Source organism: Numenius arquata, chromosome Z (genome assembly GCF_964106895.1).
Source record: "Numenius arquata chromosome Z, bNumArq3.hap1.1, whole genome shotgun sequence".
NCBI classification, from domain to species: Eukaryota; Metazoa; Chordata; class Aves; order Charadriiformes; family Scolopacidae; genus Numenius; species Numenius arquata.
This window is the reverse complement of record NC_133616.1, coordinates 70601366-70623595: the sequence shown is the minus strand read 5'-3', so window position 1 is coordinate 70623595 and position 22230 is coordinate 70601366. Positions and strand designations below refer to the sequence as shown.

Sequence of the window (22230 nt, the reverse complement as noted above, 5' to 3'; positions counted from 1 at the left end):
TCATTCTTCCTGAGGTCTGTGCTACTGGGATTCATCTCCTCTTAAACTTACTACCATGTGGCCCTGCCCCAGTGACAGGGACTGCTGGTGCTTGCACAGCCCAGCTGGCTGGTGTTGGAGAGAGATGTCTTCTCTTCCCTGCACTGTCTGCTCTCCATCAGAGATGTGTAACGGGCGCCGAGACAGGTCATGCCAAAGGGGTGAAGACCAGCAGAGAAAAACACGGCTGCTGCTTGCTGGCTGAGGGCTGGTGTGAGGAGCCCAAGTCGGGAGGGTGAGCTTGGGGAGAGGGGAGTGGGGATAGGGGTCTGCAAGCCTTGCTGGGACGGCCGGTCCTTATGTCACGGCATGTTGTGTTTCTCCCCTTGCAGATGTCGTGGCACCCGCAGTACCGCAGCTCCAAGTTCCGCCATGTGTACGGTAAAGCCGCCAGCAAGGACAAGTGCTATGACTGCGTGCCCATCACCCGCAACGTCCATGACAACCACTTCTGTGCCGTGAACCCCCACTTCATTGCGGTGGTGACCGAGTGCGCGGGCGGGGGGGCCTTCCTCGTCATTCCCATCCACCAGGTGAGCTCTGCTGAGGCCAGCTGGCTTTCATGAGCGTGTCGAGAGGCTGGAGGAGAGCCGGGCTTTCTAGGGAGCTAGATTGCACAGGTGATATTCAGCTAATGCGGTTGCCCAAATTGCAAAATAATGGAAGGGGCCCCAGAAGCCCTGGCAGGTGATTCTTGGGATGTGTTTACTTTTATGTCTTACGTTGCTGCTTGCAGTTTTTTAACACCTTCCTTCATTTCATATCTCATTTGCCTTTCTTGTATAATCAGCAGGAACTGTGCTGCTCAGATATTTGTCTCCTAGGAGAAATTGCAAATAAAAAAGCAGTTAGTAGGTACAGAGGGCAAAAACTGAAAGGTGCTTTAGTGGCAGGGCTTCAGCTGTGACCAAAGGAGAATACACTATGTTTTCTCTACCTTCTCCTTTGTGGAAGAATGGAGACACAGTTATCAGGCAATGAAGCTCTTAAGCTTCAAGCACTGATACTGGAAAAACTTCCCTTTCAGAAATAAATCCCATGTTTATGGGTTTTAATGACTTAAGGATCTGATGAGAGGGAGAAGCTGGCTGTCTGATGTTTATTGCTTCAGAAAAATTAGGCATGCACTAATGTGAATTAATGTCAATACGAGATTATGAGCTCTCTGGAATCAGGGCAGAACAGATGAAAGGCAAAAGTTCAGCCTTTAATTAAAAGTTAATTGATGGTGTTACTGCAATGTCACTTCTTCAATATATATTTGCTAAGGATGAAAGTGAACTGGCTATGCTTGAAGAACCTAGCACAGTTCCTGGCCCTTCTAGACTTTGTTTATTCAGCTCCTTCACTGCTGGTGCTCTTCGGAGACAGTCCTTCTAATATTAACTACTACCCTGTTTTTCTTGACTGAGTCACTTCTGCCCCCTCGACCATGATCTGTAGAGGCTGAAGAACTTGTCTTTATCACAGAGCTGCATCTATAAGCAGGCAGCTGGTGACTGTGGGACATGGGGTGGGACTCGGCTCTCAAAGAGTTGGCAAAACGGGCTGAAGGTGCTTGTGCTGCTTACTATTAATTGTTCTATTCTCACCTCTTCTCAGCTTGGCTAGTCTTTAGTAGCAGTTTTTCCATTCTTAACACCTGCTCAGATACTCCACCCAGATCTGAAATACTGCTTGCAGAAGTCAAAGGCAAGGTAGAACTAGAAGATACACAAAAGGATAATTAAAATACGTCAATGAAAATGTGAAATTGCTTTCATGTGAGGAAAGACTTTGTGGGTAAGGCCTCAATGAGTCTGGGAAAAAAAGACAAATGAGCGAAATATATAAAACTGTGAAGAGCGTGGGGAAAAAGTGTAAAGAGCAATTCTTCTGGATTTGTGTAGTGAAGGGTATCCAGGAGACCAGGGAGCAAACCATTAGCAGCAGATGTGAATGCTTCTGCAGTTCACATGTGGAGCTCACTGCTGTGAATGTTGATGAGACCAGAAGAATTAAGGGGTTCAAATCAGGGTGGAGTTATGGAGAGGAGTTGGTTTATGAACAGTATTTGTTCAGATGCAGGTTCCCTAGTTCAGGAAATCCCTTGAGGTTGACCTGTGGTGGTGGATCACGGAAAGGATCTGTATGTGCTGTGCTTCATACAGCTGTTCTCTGAATACCTATTCCTGACCCATCTTGGTGGGGGGAGAGCTGCCTCGGCCACCCACAGAAAGGGGTTCCCTGTGTCTGAGGGTTGTTATACCGGTTACTTTTTTTCATGATATACATCCAAGCTGGTGCCACCTGGTGAAAAGTGACTGCTTTCAACTTGTGCTCCTGGTGGTGGTATTTGTGGCTGCCACCCGCTCCTGTGGTGGTGACCCATGGTAGACAGTCTACTGGGCTCTTGGCCTGTCCCCAGGGCTGCCGGGGCACCAAAGGCAGCCTGGTCTGGAGACATATGCTTAGGGCAGTATTGCCCTCTCATGATGGACAGTTGATCTGTGGTTACTTTTGACTGGATTCACGGGGAGCAGCCACATTCCAAGCATGCCATAGTGTGGAGGAAAAGCTCAAAAGCCAGAACAGGTTTAGTCAAAGCAGTAGATGGTATCCAGGACAGGGAGGGCTGCACTTTCTTGAGGGGCTGAACAACCTGCTCGGGGAGCTGCTCTTGTCCCTGCCATCCTTTTTTGAGTTCATTCTGTGTGTGCTGCTGGAGGGGCTGCTTGCCTCAGGATGTGCTCGAGTGCAGGCTCAGCCCTGCTCCGTTTAACCGTGGCTCTTCGCATGTTTGTCGTGCTCCTCTCCTGCTGAGTCATGGACACCACGCTCTCTCATCTCTCCTTGAATAAATACCACTTCTTGCCTTCTGCACCATTCTTCTCTGAGAGCCTGGGTGTGAGGTGGGGTTGGGAGTAGCAGGGGTTATGTAGGGAAAGAGCTTTTTGCCATAGATGATACCCACCTTTCAGCAGGCCTTTGCATTCAACCTGAAGAGGAATTAGTTGAATATTTGCCACCGCTTGGAGAACGGTCTTCTGTTGCAGGACGTGCCAGTTACGTCCTCATGAAGGTGTGACATTGATGCCAACTGGGTGGAACAGCAGCACATCTCACCAGGGAGGGAAGTGGCTGTGGCCACAGGGGCTGCCTGGTGCCCAGAGCAGACTGAGTGCCTTTGTATACAATCTGGCAAGTCCGAGGAGACACGGGCTCAGTGACTCTAACTGGGAGGTGAGCTGCTTTTGCACAGTGTGGCCTGGGTGTAGGTTGCTGTCTGACACAGATGTGTTGGGGAAGCACATGGGTTGCATGCCAAGGACGGTTCTTGTCTAAGAGAGAAAAGTTGTGGCCTTCCTTTCAAAGGCAAAGGTCTGCATTTTTCCTTCTCCGATGCCCAGACGTGGTTGAGGCTGCATATGTCTCTTCCTTTGCAACATAAGGCAAAGGGATAGCAAAATGAGAACAAAGACCCGAGAGACAGGGAGATATTTGTGTCTAAGTCTTTGCAGCCTCCAGCCTTTCAATGTGCTAGCAGCAGGTATGAAAGGGAGGACATTTGTGGTTGTCTAGACCTCCTAGACACAAACCCAGCTCCCTTCTTTCTGGGGGCAAGAACTATGAAATGAAACCTGTGATGACCCCTCAGGCCTTACCTGACTGATGCCACATGTGAGTGCTGCACTGTGTTGTGATGACATTGGAGAACATCTGAGAGGTGGGGCTGACCCGTCTCATGGTAATTCACCCTGTACAAATCTGCTGGGAAAGTTTTAGCAGCTGTCCCATTAGAAGCGGTTTTTGTCAAGGAAATTCTAGTTTGGCTACTTTTCGAAAACTATGGGAGTTTAGAAAGTGAGTGGTTGAAAAATTGCTCATTTTCAGGCCCTGCAAATAACTGTGGAAGTCGGGTACCTCTACATGAATGACAACACACCTAGTTACTGAAACAGTTTTTGATCTGTGGAATGAAATGTCCCCTGCACATGGAGACCTTTCCTTCCACATGCAGATGTGCACCTGAGACTAACAGCCCTGCCCGTCACGTCTGTTTGTTGGCAGCCAGGAGGTTCATGTGTAGTGGGTCCTGCTCTGTCCCAGGGCTGCAGAGTTGAATTGGGGCAGGTGGGGTTGGTGGCTGGGAGGACAAGGGCTCCTTCTCCAGGGCCAGTTGAGCCTGCTGGGGACTTGGGGGTAGGAGAGCCTTGCGGGATGGGGCAGGCAAAGCAGGCTCGGAGCAGCCTGGGAGTCTCCCAGATGGAGTGGGGAGCAGACAGGCAGCCAGCTCTGGGAGGGGACGGAGTTCCCATAGGGATCAAGGGATCCCTGTGGAGCTGGCTGCCCAGCCCATTGAGTTGCCAGCTTGAAACCAAGCCCTGAAGCCTACAAAAGGACACCGTAGGCGGGGGAACGCTGCTTATTAAAGGCCTTTTATCTCTTCTGCCTTCCCAAGTCACTTTGCATTGTCGCTGTTATAAAAGGGAATTGTTTTAGACTGTAGTCTAAAAAAGCACAGTCTTTTACATTTCAAAGCCCTCTGGGTGTTCAGTTTAAAGCAGGTTAGTCCCAGTCTATGTGACAAACTTTCCAGTGAAGCCAGAATAGTTACATAGCGTGTCCTGTTCTGCATTCAAAACCGTACAAATTTTCAAGTCTGGGAAAATGACATCCTAGCTACGTCCAGGTTAGGGCCAGCACTGATTTCCTTCTGCTGTGCGCTCCTAAGGCCCACCTCTGCAGAGCTGCAGGGAGTACACCAACAGAAGTGTCTGCTTTCCAGGAGAGCATGCATTTGCATTCATTTTGATTTACAATTCTTCCAGGTGGGATAAAAGTAAGCAGGTAAGCATCACCACCTTGCCACCACGTCTCTCTCCTTAGGTGGCTGACCTTTGGACAGATGTCTGGGTTGCAAGGTGGTTCCTGGAGCTCCCTATACTTCTCCTGCTCCTGACAGGGAGAAGCAAGCGCTGCTCCAATGTTAAATTCCCCAGCACCCTTCCTAGCGCATAATAAATAGACCGACTTCACTTCGTAGCAGAGACTGTGCCTGCAGAATGGGTGTATCCTGGTGCAACATAGCCCCCGTGTGGCACAAGGCCCTCAGTACTTCTTAGAGCACTTTGTGCAGGATTTTTACCAGTGAAGATGCCGCCCAATCATGGCATTTTTTTTGGGGGTGGGGAGGAGTCCAGAATGCTGATTGAATCCAGTGAATGGCTGGATTTGAACACCATCAGAAAGAAATAGATAGCTTGTTGAAAGAAAAATCACATTTGTAATTTGTGTCGCAAATGTCTTTTTGCTTAAAAAATAAAATAAATGCCAGTGATAGGGCTAAAAAATAAAAGCTAAACCATAATGTTTTCCTGCTTATAAGAAATATCATCTGCAAGAGATTCTGGGTTTGTTTTCCTCAAGATCTTTAAAAAAATGTGGAAGATTAAACTCATCTGTAAGTGTTTCCCCTCTTAAGTTTTATTCTGGTGTCTGGACCAAATACTGTCTTCTAACTTCAGCAGTCTTGCTGCATGTGTACAAATTTCTTGATAGTGGTGTGTACTTAGGAAGGCCTGAGCACTTCTTTCCTTTCTTTTCAGTGGTATCGTGAAGACTTGCCTTGCAGGGACAGCAAAACCCTGTTCTTAACAGAGAGCACCCAGGGCATTTGGAGCATAACAAGCAGAAAGAGGTTTCTTGCTGGAGCTGGCTCTGATCATCCTTGAAAATGTCCTGTAGGTCCATGGCTCACCTTAGGTTTGATGAAATTTGTTTTTTTCCAGACAGGCAAGCTCGACCCACATTATCCCAAAATATGTGGGCATAAAGGGAATGTTCTGGACATCAAGTGGAACCCGTTCAATGACTTTGTCATAGCTTCATGTTCAGAAGATGCCACAGTAAGTTTACCAACTTGTACTCTGTGTTATTACCTGGCTAATGTGCTTTTTCGGAAAAGAAATAAAAAAGATAACAAAAGGCCCGTGCATGACATGTGAAAGTATATATATACTTATAAAATATTCAGGTAAGAGTAAAAATCCTCTGAGGTCAGAGCTGTGTGATCCCTTCCAGATGATGTACCAAAGTCAGCGTGAGGAGGAAGATTTGTTTTGTGGGGGCTTGCATCTTTTTGGGTGTGTTTGCATGAGAAAAACAGAATACGAATTTATAATGGAATGACTATTCAAGTTTAATCATTGTGAAACTCTTCCTTTACTTCACAATAAAAGCTTCAACAAAACATAGTCTAGAAGAGCTATTTCAGATTAATTCCCTGCAGAGCAAGTTTGAGCTTGTTCCTGCACTCAATTACTCTGTAAAGTCATGCTGGATCAGTTATGCGGTAGCATGAGGAATCTGCATCATGCTATTCTGCAAAAGGCATAAATGAAAATGAACATAAAGAAATGATCATTTTCCTACTGAAACCGCAGAAAGACTCCAGAGATGCAAAGGTTCATGCTAATGCAAACCTATAAAAAACTACCGAATACATCACATCAGGTTTAAATTTTAGTCAATAAGTGGTTTGGCTGAAGTTAGTATAATTAAGATGCAGTCACATATTTTACTTTAGTGAAGGTACAAGCTAGTTATTAGGAACTGAAAGATTCAATTTATATTTATAAGGGACGGTTTAGCCCATTGAAAGGTTGTTTTCCTTGTCCTGTCAAAAGTGTGATGTTGACTTCTGTGTTAGTGAGGACATCTGACTAACTACCGTGCTCTTTTCCAGAGATCCCAGATATATTTTCTCCCACTGGGTATATTCATCCTCTACCACACAGCGTAAGGGAAGTTTCCCTTGTTGTTTCCTTCAGCCCTGGCTTGGTGAACATCCTCTGCCATTTCAGCTCTGCCAAAAATCGCTCTTGAACTGGAAATCGAGGCTCTTTGAATTGTCCTTCCTGTTTAGTGACTTGCCTTTGCTTCTTTGGATATTCATGTCTTTTTTGAAGGCTTCTTTCAGTTTCTGGGCTGCCTATGAGCAACCTGTATGCCAGGTTTTCATGCTGTCTCAGAAAGGACTTGTGGCAGGAAGTCACCACCATGACCTCTCTTTTGAGCCTCAGATGAGGAATGAGCACCAGCTTCAAAGCTTCCTGCTGTAGTTGCAGAATCACAGAACTGTTTGTGCTGGACAGGAGCTTGGGCGGTCTCTAGCTCCACCTCCTGTGCAGGTCTGTGGACCTAAGTCTTGAAAATCTCCAAGGATGGAGATTTCACCACCTCCCGGGGCAACCTGTTCCTGTTCTTCACAGCTCCCATGGAGAAATTTTTTTCCTTATATGCATTCAGAACCTCCCCAGTGTAGTTAGTGACTGCTGTATCCTGTCCTTCCACCCTGCACTTCAAGACAGCTTGGCTTTCTTTTCTCAGTAATATTGTAAGCATTGAAGGCCTCCATCGGATTGCCCTGAAGCTGTCTCCTCTCCGGGGTGATCAAGGCTGTCTCCCTCAGCTTTTCCTCATACAGCATTCTCCTCCTGAGCATCCTGGTAGCCTCCAGTGGACTAACTTAAGTTTATCAGCAACTTTCTTGCACTGGGAGGTGCAAAACTGGATGTAGTATTCAAGCTGTTGTTTAATGATTGCTGAGTAAAGGGGAAATCGCTTCCATTGATTTAACTGCAGTCTTCGTGTTGTTGCAGACCAGGATGTTGCTAGCTTTCATCCCTGCCAGGGCATGCTGCTGGGTCATATTTGTTCTATTGTCCACCAGAACTCCGAGATCTATGCAGAAGGGCTGCTCTCTGTCAGCTTTCTTTTCCAATTTCCTACTGAAACTTGGCACTGAATCATTCTCCAGGCTAAAAAATGGGAACACTGAGCTTGGCACTGGTCTCAGCATCAGAAGTTGTTCTGAGAAGTATTGCTGTTTGCAACTGTACTCTCTTTTTTGGTACTACCCTCCCATCATCCTCCTGGCACCAGGAAATGGGATCTCAGGGGTTCCCTGCACAGTGATACAGTGTAGGGACACCTCTTCCATCCCTGCTAAGTAGAGAGGACAGTAGACTGTGTTTCTTAGTGTAACTGTCTTTTCTCGTACCTGGTAGCTGGAACTGGTCACTTGGGTGAGGTCAGTAAAGTCACTTAGTCCAAGCCCTGTTTAAAGCAGGCCAGTTGAATCAGGTTGCTCCGAGCCTTGTCCAGATGAGTTGGGAAAATCTCCAAGGCTGCAGATCCCATGGCCTCATTGGGCCCTTTTTCCAAGGGTTGAGTACCCTTCTGGGAAAAGTTGGGATCCTCTGATCTCCAAGGAGTGCCTATATTGCCATTTGCGTTCATTGCCTTTGGTGCTCTCCCTGTGCACCTCCAAAGAGTCTGGCTCCATCTTGTCTGTGTGTTCCTGCAATGTAGTTGAAGGGTAGGCAGAAGACCTTACCTTTGCCTTCTCCCTCCTGGACTGAACAAATTTTTGTCATCTTTCCAGCTCTCCTCAGATTTGCTGTTCTTCTGTCCCCTCCTCATCTTAGTGGCTGCTGTTGGACTCACTTAGTGCTGTTGGGTCAACATCTGTCTTGTCCCGGCCTGTACTGGAGAGCTCAGATTAGACATACTGTTGGGACATCTCCACAGCAATATTTTACCCTAAGAGAAGTCTGAGGAAGTTTTTGGGGTCCCAGACGCATCCACCACTTCCACTGCACCGGACATTAGAGCCAAAGCCTTCTTTGCAGTCTGTTGTTAAAGGCCTGGTGCTCTCCGCCATTTCTGAGCATTAGCATATGCCACTGTTCTGGCTTGAGTGCAAGGATGCATCTGATTGCTCTTACTGGGCTGCGTCTCCCTGGAACTTCTGAGGAAGGCCACACGCTTCTGTGAAGACGGTGAAAATTTCCCATCACACACATTCCTCAGAATTTTCTGGGCCATTAACCAGCCTTTCTGCAGCTTGCCTTTGTGGTAGCACAGCTATCTTTTGTGGATATAGCTGAAGCATGTAGAGTGGTACTTTTGGTCAGGGGAGGTAATGGATGATCTCTGTGAACACCCAGTGCCCTTTCCAGTTCCCACTGCTGCTTCAGGCAGGCTTAGGACTGAGGCCAATGCAAGTGGCCAGGGGCTGAGAGTTTTAACAGTACGGGGAGAGGTCTTATCCTCATAACCGTTCTGTTCCTTCTGGCAAATCGTCAGGCATGTATGAATTCAGCTTGCTGAAGATCTCCCCCATGGTTAGAGGGACAACTCTGTGCCTTTTACTTTGCTTTGTCAGGTTTTCTTCAAGATGTAGCAGGGTAAACGGCTCATGGATTGTTTCTGCTTGGCCTGGGGGTCTGGCTTCAACACCTGCTTCTTCTGTACAATAAGCACTGGCAATTTCTGCCATTTAATGCATCCTGCAATTCTAGCCAGGGTCTTTTCCCTTTTTACCACCAACCAAATGGTTGGCTTTTACCACCAACCATTTCATAGCATGGAGAATGAATGGCTCATTTTAGGCAGTTTTTCTCAGTGTGAACACAACCTATTTCTCCCTTTCCTACTCTCTCAGCCCCATCCTTTAGCGGTAGCTGTTGAAGCTGTAGGGTGTGATGCTTTCTCTTACTGCTGCACAAGTTCACCTGGAGGCTACAGGACCTCACAGTCTTTAGGTATCTGATGGGCTTGATTCCTCAGAGAAGAGTGTGCATGATCTTTCCCAGCAGGTCTGGGAATTTGTGCCTCTCCTTCTTTGGCTTAGAAAGGTGTGATCCTCATCAGCCAAACAGTAGGAGAGTTGGGCAGGTATGGCTAATTTCCACAAACTCTCTGCTTCAAAGACCGTTTCCCTTTTGCTTCAAGCTACACCCTAGAAAAATTATGACAAGCATAGTAATTTTCACTGAGCCAAAGGGTTAAGCATCTTTTAGCATTCTAAATACTTGTGCTTCTAGGGTTAGTGTGAGAAAGACTCTTTCATTTTTCCTGCATACGTTCAGCCCCTTTTGCAGGTTTCCTCTATTGTCTTCTTCCACCCCAGGAGGACAGATGATTTTTGTCTTCATGCAGCATCCTCCTAGAAGAACACAGGGCTGCAGGTAGACCTCTTATGAGACAGTGCACTCCTAGTGTTGAGTGACTTCAGTGTGGTGCTGCCCAGTCTCTCTGCTCAGGGCATCTGCTGTGTGGTCACCTGGGTGCTTTTTTATGTACTTTGACAAATGGCTGTGTCATTTGCAAAATCTTAGCACTGTTGCAGTTTTCTATGGGACAAACAGTACTATGGCTGTCATCTTACCAGGGGAGTTCTCACTTCTTTTACCAGGTAGTGTTGAGTGGATGACTACTTGGATCAGTCATTGTTATCATATCTTCTGGGACCCTTTGCTGAAGTTTTTTTTAGATTTGCTTGTTCCTGCTCAAAGTTTATTAGGAGGCAAGGTCAGCAAGATCTGTGGTTTGCTTCTTCCCCATGGGAATAACTTTTCATAATTGTGCTAACAGCTTGGCCAGGTGTAAGGGTTGGATTGCCCAGTTAAAACAAATTGGTATAACTCTGGCTAAAGATAGAGGGTAAAGAGGAGTCTTCAGGCCCACAGAAAAATAAAGATACTAATTTAAAAGACTTGCACTCAGTAAAGCCAGGAGCATTCCTATTCATTACCAAGGGAATAATAATACCAAGAGAATAATAGTTATTGTTAAATTCCAAATTAGCTCCTTCCTCAGGAATCTCATAAAGACTCATCCTGTGCCATTCAGGTTAAAATCTGGGACATCCCCAAGCACTTGCTAACAAAAAATATTACCAGTCCGAAGAAGGAACTTCTTGGGCATGTTCGAAGAGTGGGCCTCATTGAATGGCATCCCACTGCTAATAACATCCTCTTCAGCTCTGGCTATGACTACAAGGTGAGTCTGTTCTCTGTGGAGCTGTCTTCCTGCAACACCCTGTTCGGCAGTGTGTTTTGAAATTTGTTTTAATTTCAAGCTGTAAAATAATACTAAATAGTTCAGAAACCTTCTTCAGGGAGAAATTCTGTGGTGACCCCAAAGGCAAAAGGACATTGCTACAAGTTCAAAAGAACTTGCTAATTTTCTAGTTTTATGATGAACTGCAGTCTACTCTGCCCTTTTCCATTACTGGATTGGATACAGTATGCAATGCAGTTTTGTGTGGCTTCATTCTTGTGCTAGTGCAAATATCTGCATTGAGGCTGGTAATTTTTATGTATAAAATGTGTTTGCAAAGGAAATTAGAATATTGGACATTCTGAGCAGACACTGTACCCCTAATAAGTAAGTGCCAGGAATTATTTTAAATGCTGGTGAACAGCCACATATGATGGTAAGACATACATGTGTAGAGAAGAGAGGAAGAAGTGAGTAGGGTACACAAAGTCCCCAGTTGGTCAAGCAGCAAAGGACTGATTTTTTTTTCTTCTTTTGCTCCAGATAATGATCTGGAACCTTGACACCAAGGAGGCTGTCATCTCGAACCCCGTGAAGATCCTTGACGCTCACAAAGATGTGGTCCTCTCCATGTCATTCAACACAGATGGCAGTCTCCTTGCCACAGCCTGCAGAGACAGAAAGATACGTCTGATAGACCCACGTGCAGGAACAGTCCTACAAGTAGGTTGGGTTCAGAGGTTTGTGGTCCAGCTGATCTCATCCCTTGGAGTGTTTCTGAGTAGTGTCTTCTGGATAGACTCATTGCCATTAAAGAAGACACATCTGTGCTCCGCGTTGCCCAAGGCAGCAGATGGTACTATTGCCTTCTACTTTTCATGGAACACTTACTATTGTTGAAAACAGGCTTCCTGCATCTTGCTATCATGCTCCTTGCTCACTGAAACTATTCTTGAAGTGCACTGTTTTCATAGCTCCCTCCTGCAGTCCTCTGTGGGATGCCTTGGGAGGGCTTATAGAGATCAGGTGGGCAGGTGGATGCAAGTGTACATTTATCCCAGTGCCATGGTTGTTCTTGTTGCCTGTACTTTGTATCTGTTGGTAAGGTGAAGCTGACTGCATTTTGTAGGTATGTGCGCAGATTTGTGTACACAGAAAGTCCTGCTTACAACTAATAGGGATTGCACTCTTGGAAATCTGTGAATCAGCAGCTAGAGATTGATTGAGCTTTTGGGAATGGTCCTGAAGAGTTTGGGCCACCTTTCTTGGATCCCCACAAAATCCTGCTCCCTGTAGTTCAGCCAGGCTGAGCAGGTCTTTCAGATGGGATGGAATAAGAGGTCTCATGTAACATGAAATATGGCTATGCAACATGTGGTGTCTCTTATTCACACAGCATCCTTTCTCTTCCTATAGGAAGCCAGCTACAAGTCCCACAGAGTCAATAAAGTCTTGTTCCTTGGAAACATGAAAAAGCTGTTCTCTACTGGAACATCTCGGTGGAATAATAGGCAAATTGCACTATGGGATCAAGTGAGTTGGACCAGCAATCTTAACCATACGAACTTCAGTTTTCTTGCTTTTGCTGTCACTTTAACTTTTCCACCTGCAAAATACCCAAGAATGGGTTTTTAACAGCAATTCAGAAGTGACCTGTTAAATTCTTAATAGGTAATACGTCTTACTGCTATGATACTATTAACTGAGTATGAGTTTCTGAAGAAGCTCTCAAAGGTTTCAGCATGGAAATGCACCAGAACAAAGAGAATGCTGTGGCCACTACCAGAAGAAATAATTCAAAGGACCTTTGGGAAGAAATAATTCAAAGTCACTGTAGCTCTGACTTAAAAGCAGCTCTTACTGGTCTTACTGGCAAATTGTTACTGGTACTGGAAAGAGAAAAGAGGTCTTCATGCAGCCTATTGAGGTGAAGCCCTCAATGGAGAAAAAGATGTGGATGTTTTTGATTTCTGATGATTGCTAACAGTGGAGTATTGAGGTAGCACTTAGTGGTCATTTCCAAGGCATGATCTGCTATAATTATGGCTGATAGGCTTATGAAACCCAGCTCTCTACCCCTCTCCTATGCAGTGAGATGCTTTTTCTTTGTCAGCATCTCACTTTGTTCCTCCATGTCAACCAGCAGCACAATCTTCTGCCTCTTTGTTGTGCTGTTACCCTTTGTAGCAGACAAAGCTGGTAGACCAGGTCTATGATTTGCCATTTGGCTATGTTTGGACATGGCTTGGTTGCACATGTGAGAGGCAGAGCACTGTGCTGCTGTCTGAAGGCTTTCCACAAAGCTCAGCAGCGCTCTGACACACTGTGGGTCTCATGTGAGGGTTTCACTGCCTTCAGAGCTGCCAGAGAAGCTGGCCGCACACTTAGTTTAAGAATAATGGGGCTCAGGGCAGCAGGGAATGGTCTAGGATCACTATAGAGCTGCGCTCATGTGCTGCTGCCAGGTGGGGTTCAGGCCAGGTGTTCCTGATTTGAGGTGACTGACTGGTCATCACAGCTGTCTCTCTCATCTCACCCATCTACAAGAAAGGCAAAAAGGAGGATCCAGGAAACTACAGACCTGTCAGTCTAACCTCGATACCAGGGAAGGTCATGGAGCAGGTCATCTTGAGTGCCATCAAAACCCACATAATGGGCAACCAGGGGATCAGGCCTAGTCAGCATGGGTTTACAGAAGACAGGTCCTGCCAGACGAACCTGATCTCCTTCTATGACAAGATAACCAGATTATTGGACGAGGGAAAGGCTGTTGATATTGTATACCTGGACTTTCGAAAAGCATTCGATACTGTCCCCCATACAATTCTTGTGGAAAAACTGGCTTCACACGGCCTGGATGAGCATACGATCCGCTGGGTCAAGCAATGGCTGACTGGAAGGTCCCAAAGAGTGGTGCTCAATGGATTTAAATCCAGCTGGCGGCCGGTCACAAGTGGTGTGCCTCAGGGCTCAGTGTTAGGACCATTTCTGTTTAATGTCTTTATTGATGATCTTGACAAGGACATAGGGTGTATCATCAGCAAGTTCGCAGATGACACCAAGCTAAGCAGGAGCGTTGATTCCCAGGAGGATAGGGAAGCTCTACAGAGAGACCTAGATAGATTGGATCATTGGGCCAACATCAATGGCATGAGTTTCAACAAGGGCAAGTGCCAGGTTCTGCACTTGGGCCACAACAACCCCGTGCATTGCTACAGGCTTGGGGAAGTGTGGCTGGAAAGCTGCCTGGAAGAAAAAGACCTGGGGGTTCTAATTGACAAGCGGCTGAATATGAGCCGGCAGTGTGCCCAGGTGGCCAAGAAAGCCAACGGCATCCTGGCTTGTATTAGAAATAGCGTGACCAGCAGAAGTAGGGAGGTGATTGTGCCCCTGTACTCAGCACTGGTGAGGCCACACCACCAGTATTGTGTCCAGTTTTGGGCACCTCAATACAAGAGAGATATCGAGGTGCTGGAGCGAGTGCAGAGGAGGGCAACGAAGCTGGTGAAGGGCCTGGAAAACAAATCATATGAAGAGCGGTTGAAGGAGCTGGGACTGTTTAGTATGAGGAAGAGGAGGCTGAGGGGAGACCTCATCACTCTCTACAACTACTTGAAAGGACACTGTAGAGAGGTTGGTGCTGGTCTCTTCGCACAGGTAACTAATGACAAAACAAGAGGGAATGGCTTCAAGCTCCAACAGGGTAGGTTTAAACTGAACATTAGGAAAGAATTTTTCACAGAAAGAGTGGTCGGGCATTGGAACAGGCTGCCCAGGGAGGTGGTTGAGTCACCATCCCTGGATGTGTTTAAGAGACGTTTAGATGTGGTGTTGGGGGATATGATATAGGGGAGAACTTTGTAGTGTAGGGTAGATGGTTGGACTCGATGATCCCAAGGGTCTCTTCCAACCTGGATGATTCTATGATTCTATGATTCTATTCTTTCCTGTGTCCTGCCCAGAACGACCTTTCTGTGCCTTTACTGGAGGAGGACCTGGATGGCTCCTCGGGACTCCTGTTTCCCTTCTACGACTCAGACACTCACATGCTTTACGTTGTGGGAAAGGTAAGTGCTTTCCATTTCAGCAGATGCTGGCCTGTCTGATTCTTCTCCCAGCCTGTGTTGCATCAGGCTGAAGTCAAAGATGCTCCTGAAGCACGTTAATCTGATAGGGGGTGATGGGATGGGGCCTGAGGGTGCTGCAGCATCAGGCCACATTTTCTATTGCAGATGTACCACATTTACTGTGGGGAGGTACATGCAAAGGAACCTTCCTACAAAGGAATTTGGGGATAAATACTTGGTTCATTCTTGACCCTGTGTAGCTTCTGGGGTCAGGCATTCTTCTCAGACCCTCCTTCTGAACAGCAGAGCCTGGCTTATGTTCATTTTCTTTGCCTTTAGGGTGATGGAAATATACGGTACTATGAGATAAGCCCTGAGAAACCATACCTGAACTACCTGATGGAGTATCGTTCTCATTTACCACAGAAGGGAATTGGTGAGTGGCAGTGTATGTCTAATGCTACAAAAGCATAGCAGCTGAGTCAGGTTGTCAGAGACCAGGACTACCCAAAATAACATGTAGAAAAGAGAGTGGGTCAGATTCCAGTCTCCACCCTGGTTTAGATGCACAGAAGTCAGGTTGGCCCAGGTCACCTATATATCACAGATGGTATTACAGGGTCACAGCTTGAAGAGGTCCCTTCTGACCAGCAGAGCACGGGCTTTACTGATCACTGCTGCATCCCCTCTCACATACCTGGTCAAGGTGGGAGGGAGGATAGTCTGCATTTAAAGACAGAGGATGCTCCTTGCCCTTTGTGAATCTACTCTAAGATTTCTGGCATTCAACTCCGTTGACATTGTTTCCGCTCTGGGATTTCTCTGGTGATGGGTGCTCCACATCTTAATGCCTTAATTCTTGTCTCTTGCTTACCTTCTCCTGTATTGGCATTTCCCATTTATAGATAGATCTGTTGTGATTAGGTCACCTTTCCTCCGTTGGAGACCCTTGCTTATTAACCTGTCCACATGCTACTCATTGTTTAACTCATTCAAGCTATAGAATTTGGCTTTCAGCCCTTGGAGCCTATTGGTAGCCCTTTCTTGAGCTTCTTTACTCTATCCTGTAAGCCATATTCCTCTATAGACTGGCATGGTTTTAGGACCATTTGCCACCCCTCCACACTACCTGTGGACACTCCCATTCTTCCAGGACGTTGGTACAGATATTTAGCAGCACTAGATTTTGTGCCAACAGGTCTCCTTTAAAAAACTGTTACTGAAAAGGAATAAATTACTTAAATCTTAGCTGGAAGATCTCTCCATTATTCAGTTTGTATAATCCTGCCAATGTACAACATCCTGATTTTAATGTCATAGTCTCTTTAAAAATGATTCCATGAAAAGTAAGTGTACAAATGTTTTTAAAAGGCCTTAGTGAATCAAATCTACTTACCTAGCCTGATCTGTTCTGCTGATCAAAAATACTGCTAAAGTTATTACAGAGTAGTTTATTTCCCAATATTGCCAAAAAAACCCCCAATATAGAGGAGTGGAGTTTAATTTCACATTTAGATGAATGCATAATGTAAGGAGCAACAGTCCTTCATGTAGAATCTATTGTTAAATGAAGTCATTGGGTATTAGTGAAAAACAAAACGTCTGTAGGACACTATGAAGTAAGGTCTCCAAGAAGAGACAGTCTCTTTTGTTAAGGGAATTAATATGGTTGTAGGCTTTGGACTGTACAAGCTCACGGCAGAGAAATCTACTGAGGCTACCAGGTACTTAGTGTGGGCAGTCCCTGAAACGCAAATGGTGCTGTCTGACAGAGTAGATGTTCACACCCTGCTCATGCTCCATTCTGCTTTGGGACAGTGTTGCAGGGAGGATACAGGGCTGGAAGGGCTTTCAGTTTGACCCATATGGCTATTCTAGTGTTGTTTATGTGTCCTGAAATCCCTTTCTGCTGATCCTGGTAGTCAAATCTGTGGTATCGCCCCCCAGTTCTGCTCAGTCCCGGTAACTCTATTTGCAGCTCATGAGAATGAATAAGGAACAGGACGCTTAGCATGAGAACCACAGATCTGTGGGTAACTCCATGGCCTGACAGAAAAAAAAATATTTAATCTTGTCATTTATGCCACTGAGCCAGTTTTTGATGCAGACTTCAGACCATGCTGCTGTGGATCTGATGCTGTGACTTCCATTGTTTGGTGACCCTTTTTCCATGGTGAATGACATTAACTTTCCTAGGAGATTTATACCCCGTTTCTTTTATGCTATCCCACCAGGAATGATGCCAAAGAGAGGCCTTGAAGTGTCGGCTTGTGAGATTTTCCGTTTCTACAAACTGATCCCAACTAAAAGCCTGATTGAGCCCATCTCCATGATTGTGCCTCGACGGGTAAGTTATCCGCAGGTCACGTTCACGTCTGGGACAAATATCAGTGAAAAAGAGGGCAGCCCTTCCTCTTTGTGACTCTGGGGATAGGAGATGAGGTAGAACAAGGAATTTTCTTTCTCCTGGTCTGAAGGACAAAGCTGGTCAGTTTGTAGGGCAGCCCTGACAACAAAGCCTGGCTGAGTAACTCAAGAGTTAGGTCTCTGTGTAATGGCCAAATTTGTTAGACATACTCACCGATCTGCTCAGCTGGGGTTCAAGAAGGGGTATCTCTGACTGTCAGGTCAACTAGCTGGCTGTAACCTTCCTCAGCTGGCTTGGCATAATGACAAAAGAGAGAGAGGGGCTGGGGATGATGTTGAGTGACATGAAAATCTCCTTGTGGAAGGAAGAAGAATCACCTTGGGAAAAGGGGAATGATGGGTTCCCAAGTCTCTACCCAGTGGGTGCAGGTGTGTTACAGGCAGTTGTTCTGCAGCGTTTAAGACATTACCCATTGCACTGAGAGTGATGTAGAAGTAAGTCTTAGAGCTGGTGGGGCTAGAGAATGACCCAGGTCATGAGTCTGTAACTAGCCAAGGTAGATACCATGTGACTGTGTGAGTAAAGGTACATTGTAAATGTCAGCACTGTGTCCTGTACTTCCAGAAACATTGGAAGGTACGAGTGCCTTGAATTAAAAGAAGCGGCAGAGCTAATGCTCTTTGCAGCTACCACTCGGACATGTTCCTCCAACATTATCTCCTTGGCCAATTTTTGTCAGCTGGTGATCAGCTGATGATTTGTGACCTGTGTCTGTTGTTCATATGCACTTCTTCATCATCAGGAACACTGAGTTCATAGGAGTTGGGTTAGCCTGTGTCACCAACCTCCCTCAGTTTGTTGTGTGGATGTGTAAAGGCCTTACTGGCAGGAATGAAAATAGGCCTTCAGATACAATTGTTCTGAGTTGGGGTGAAGAGCAGAGAGGCTCAGGGCAGGTGAGAAGATTTTATGTCTGTGCTGGTGAGTGCTCATGACACTCCCTGTGCTGAGGTGGAACAAACTTCTTTTCTCCACTACAGACCAATAGGGTCCCTGTAAGCCAAAACCTCACTAACCTAGTGACTCAGGACTTCTGTTTACTTGCAGTCGGAGTCATACCAGGAAGACATCTACCCTTTGACCACAGGAGCCCAGCCAGCACTGACAGCACAAGAGTGGCTGAACGGAGTTAACAAAGGTCAGCACATGGAGAGCTCCCCAGCCCTTCAGCTCCCCAGGGCTTGGGTAAGCTGCCACTGGCTCTCTGGCCTTTAACTGCCAGAGAAAGAGGAAGGGACGAAAAGGAGAGACATAAATATGTCTGTAAGCTAAAATAATTTGGTGGCTAAAATATTGACAGCTGTGAACTCTGAAAGCCTCTCCGGGTGCCTCCATGTTTATCCCTGCAGGTTGTTTGAATGCATTGCTTGGAGCTGATTTTCTGAGTGTGGATTGTGAGTGCTAATGCATCAACCTGCCTCCCTCCATAGGGCCTCTCTTGGTATCATTAAAACCAGGCTCTGGAGCTGTGAATTCCTTACTGCAGTTTCCTGAGCCAGAGCCACTCATGGAGACTACTGACCTGAGCCAGCACCAGGGTCGGGGAGGAAAGAAGCCACTGGAGGACTTACAGAAGCCAAGTGATATCGCAGACAGGAGAAAACAGCTGAAAGTGGAGGATAAATTGCCAAAAAATGAGCAAATGCGCCTCTCCAATGACTTTGACATATTTGAGTGTCCACCACCTAAAACTGAAAATGAGGTGAGGATGTCTGGGGTGAAGGGTTGGGGCTGTGGGGGGAAGCCCAGAGTCTGCTGGCAAATGCTGTTCACAAGGTGACAGAATCTGAGAGACTTTATTTTGCACACCTTGGCCAGTGCGAGGTCTGCCAGCGCCAGGGCAGAAGCTCTGCATGCCCTGGCTGCCACACAGGAAGCAGAAGTGTGGCCCAGCAGCACCTCAGCTAAGAGGGTCTGGAAAGGATAGAGCAATCAGTATTTCTACTCCTTAGCAATTCTTGTGGCACAGGCCTGCCTGGTGGCTGGCTGGAGACAAGGAGGTCCTTGTGACCTCCAGATTCTGAAGAAGAGAAGGGGGTTTATGCAGTGTAACCCTTTGTAGAGAGCTGCACTTGGAGAGCCTGATGAGACAGCAGGGACCCCTGTAGAGGGAGTGGATGTACCCTGCTCCCTTGGCCCATGGCGCATCCATGTAGCCTTAAGTGCCAAACTGTATTGTGGACCCTGACATGGGAAAGGGGCTGACTCTGCCCCTGCTCAGCAGATCACTGCTGGGGGACAACATGGCAGTGCAGTGCCATTGAGGCTGGCTGCTGGTCACAGCCTGCTCCTGGGAATGGCTCCAGAAAACATTCTGGCCGGTCCATGATCTGTCTTCAAACATGACCAACCCCCACCCTGCATAGTAACCAAAGCTTGTGTAGCAATAGATCTCTGTGGTGATTTGCAAGCTTCCCCCCCCTTCCCCGCCCAGCATTGATAGCTCAGGGAGACTTTTGAGTACAAGCAGCTTGTTTTCTTTAGGAACCCTGGAAGGATTTCCTTCCCTTAGCCATGCTCAGGTCCCCTTTTCAGCTCTGTAAGATTTTAGTGTCTGGAGCTTGTTGGGGCAGAAATTTCCACAGCTGAATTTCCCTGTGGTGTGAAAAAGGATCTTCTGCATGCTTCTGAGCTGGCACCTTGAAGTTAAAGAAGCAACCCATGCAGAGCTGTGTGCTCTGCTGTGTGCACAGTGAAAGACCATGCTAGTCCCATCTGGAGAGGGCAGAGCATGATCAACAGGAAAAACGCAGTAAAAAGTGCTCATCCTCCCAAGGTCAGAGTAGGAGATGTGGCAGATCCAGGAATTTAGGCTCCAAATACGTCTAGCATCTAGTCTCTCTTTAAGTGATCAGTGGTACGAAGGTTATTTTTTCTGCTCTTTTCCATAGAATTAAGGAGATGTAGCATTACTAAGTGGTGCTGAGAAACACCCGCACTCATAGCCCAGGCTAGGGAACAGCAGGAGCGTTGCTAATGTTCAGCCTGTTGGTTGAAGGCCTCCTCTTTAGATGCTTTTTCTCTCAGAAGTGATGTGACAGGATTGATGGCATTTGACAGTTAAGTCTGTGTTTTTTCAGTGTAAAATATAAAAGTAAAAAGTGACTCTTCTTACAGCTTTTGCAGATGTTTTACCGGCAACAGGAAGAAATCCGTAGACTACGTGAGCTGGTAAATCAGAGAGATGTCCAAATTAAACAGCTGGAGCTGGAGCTCAGAAACCTCTGCATGGACACAGGCAATTACTGAGGGTGCTGGCCTGCTGCTCTTTGTGCCCCTGGCAACTGGAGCAGACTCCTAGGGTTTTTGCTGGGGGAAAAATTGATGCTTCAAGCAACATGGACTTCCCTGGCTTGTGGTGGTCACAATTTCCCTAATCATCACCAGACAGTTATTGATGGACTTGCTGTGCTTCTTCAGGTTCCCCTTGCTTGCCCACTCACTCTTGTCAGAAGCTCGTGCATTAATGCTAGTGCGAGACTTTGGAAAATCTTGTTCTTTCTTGTCCTGGAGAAGCCACCTGTTAAGCTCTAGGAACAACGTTTTCTGCTGCCCTTCCACATGACATGAGGATGGGAGACTGAAGGCTATCAGCTTCTTTTCCCACCCCTGGACCCAGCAGTGCAGCTCCTGTGGCCGCTTTCTTCTGCCCTGGGAGACCACTGTGCAGCTGAGCTTCAGAGGCACTTCTAGCTCTCAAGTGATCCTCATGCATCCCTTTTGCCTCATGGCTTGGTCCTGTGGCTGGGTGGCCAAGCAAAGCTGCGACTGCCCTGACCTAGTGCTGGGGATAGTCCCGCTCCAAGCGGGAGGCTGCACTGGGGCTGCCAAGGGACAGAACTTTTGTGGTGGGTAAAGGAGTGTTGGTGTTTGCAGGTACTACTTTAAAAGGGCAGTGGTGTAGGCTGGTTCTCGGCAGAGAAGCTGCAGGTGCAGAAGAGGTCTCTGGGTCCTTTGAGTTAGTGGCCTTCTTTTCCTCCTTCTGCCAAAGACCAGCTGCAGTCACCTGGGGGCTGTGCTCGTCAGACAAATGAAGACAACATATAAAGCTGCACAGTGTTGGCAGCAGGGGGTTTGCCAAAAGGGAAGAGGGTGAGGGAGGAGCTGAACCCTCCAACCCACTGCAGACCTTTCAGCAATGGTGCTAGAAGCGTGGTGTCAACCACAGGAGGATCATAGGACCGCAGCCAGTCACAAACAGCACTCCCTGGTTGTGGGAGGGAGCTTCCTTGTCCTTGTGCCCACAGCTGCTGCTTCCTTAGCTCCTAGTTCCCAGCACTTTGTCCCATGCCTTCAGCCACCTACAGCTGCAGGCTCCCTCTTCTCAGCTCTGTTTCCCAGCCCCCTGCATCCTCCAGGGCTGCCCATCTCCCCAAGCCCTGCAGCCACACTCATCTGTGCCCTTCAGCACCAGCCCTCTAGCTCGCTGCCATCCCCAGCCCTTCACTTAGGGCACGAGCAGCTGCAGGATGCTGGTCCCATCCTTGGTTTCAGGGCTGGCCTCTGTGACCAGCTTTATGGAGTCTGCCTGCGACATGCCGATGGGCCAGCGCAGCGCTGGGGGAGTGCACAGACCTGCCCACCCTGTCGATTCTTGGGGGTCTCCTCTCATTTGTTCTGGTGGTGTGGGGCAAGAGAGCACAGTCACAGTTGCCCTGGGGTGTGAGCACAGCAGCAGCACTGTAAGGGGAATGTTTTACCTTGCCCTGAATGCAGAGCTCACGGAGATGTCTTAAACACGAGCAGAGCAAGCAACTGCTGTTTATTTAACCTGTAACTGTAGACCTCTGTGTAGGAATGAATTCTGTGCCCTGCTAGTTCCCTGAAGCCTAATGATTTTCCAAAGTCTAAATAAATAAATAAATC

The 22230-nt window shown here is 47.1% G+C and overlaps 1 protein-coding gene across 1 annotated transcript; it reads left to right on the top strand.

Moving 5' to 3' along the window:
- The first annotated feature begins 371 nt into the window (after positions 1 to 371).
- CORO2A (coronin 2A) lies at positions 372 to 20613 on the top strand. Its single transcript, XM_074165666.1, has 11 exons — positions 372 to 572; positions 5811 to 5927; positions 10720 to 10869; positions 11413 to 11592; positions 12286 to 12402; positions 14832 to 14936; positions 15276 to 15372; positions 17171 to 17283; positions 18412 to 18502; positions 18795 to 19066; positions 20482 to 20613. Exons 1-11 carry the CDS (start codon positions 372 to 374, stop codon positions 20611 to 20613), a joined length of 1575 nt encoding a protein of 524 aa, XP_074021767.1.
- The last annotated feature ends 1617 nt before the right edge of the window (positions 20614 to 22230 follow it).

What these genes read in the sequence shown, in the direction of transcription:
- CORO2A (XM_074165666.1), top strand. Translation starts at nt 372, where the DNA reads ATGTCGTGGCACCCGCAGTACCGCAGCTCCAAGTTCCGCCATGTGTAC. An exon ending in CATGTTCAGAAGATGCCACA is followed by an intron (nt 5,928 to 10,719) that starts GTAAGTTTACCA and finishes TGTGCCATTCAG; the next exon opens with GTTAAAATCTGGGACATCCC. An exon ending in TTTACCACAGAAGGGAATTG is followed by an intron (nt 15,373 to 17,170) that starts GTGAGTGGCAGT and finishes CTATCCCACCAG; the next exon opens with GAATGATGCCAAAGAGAGGC.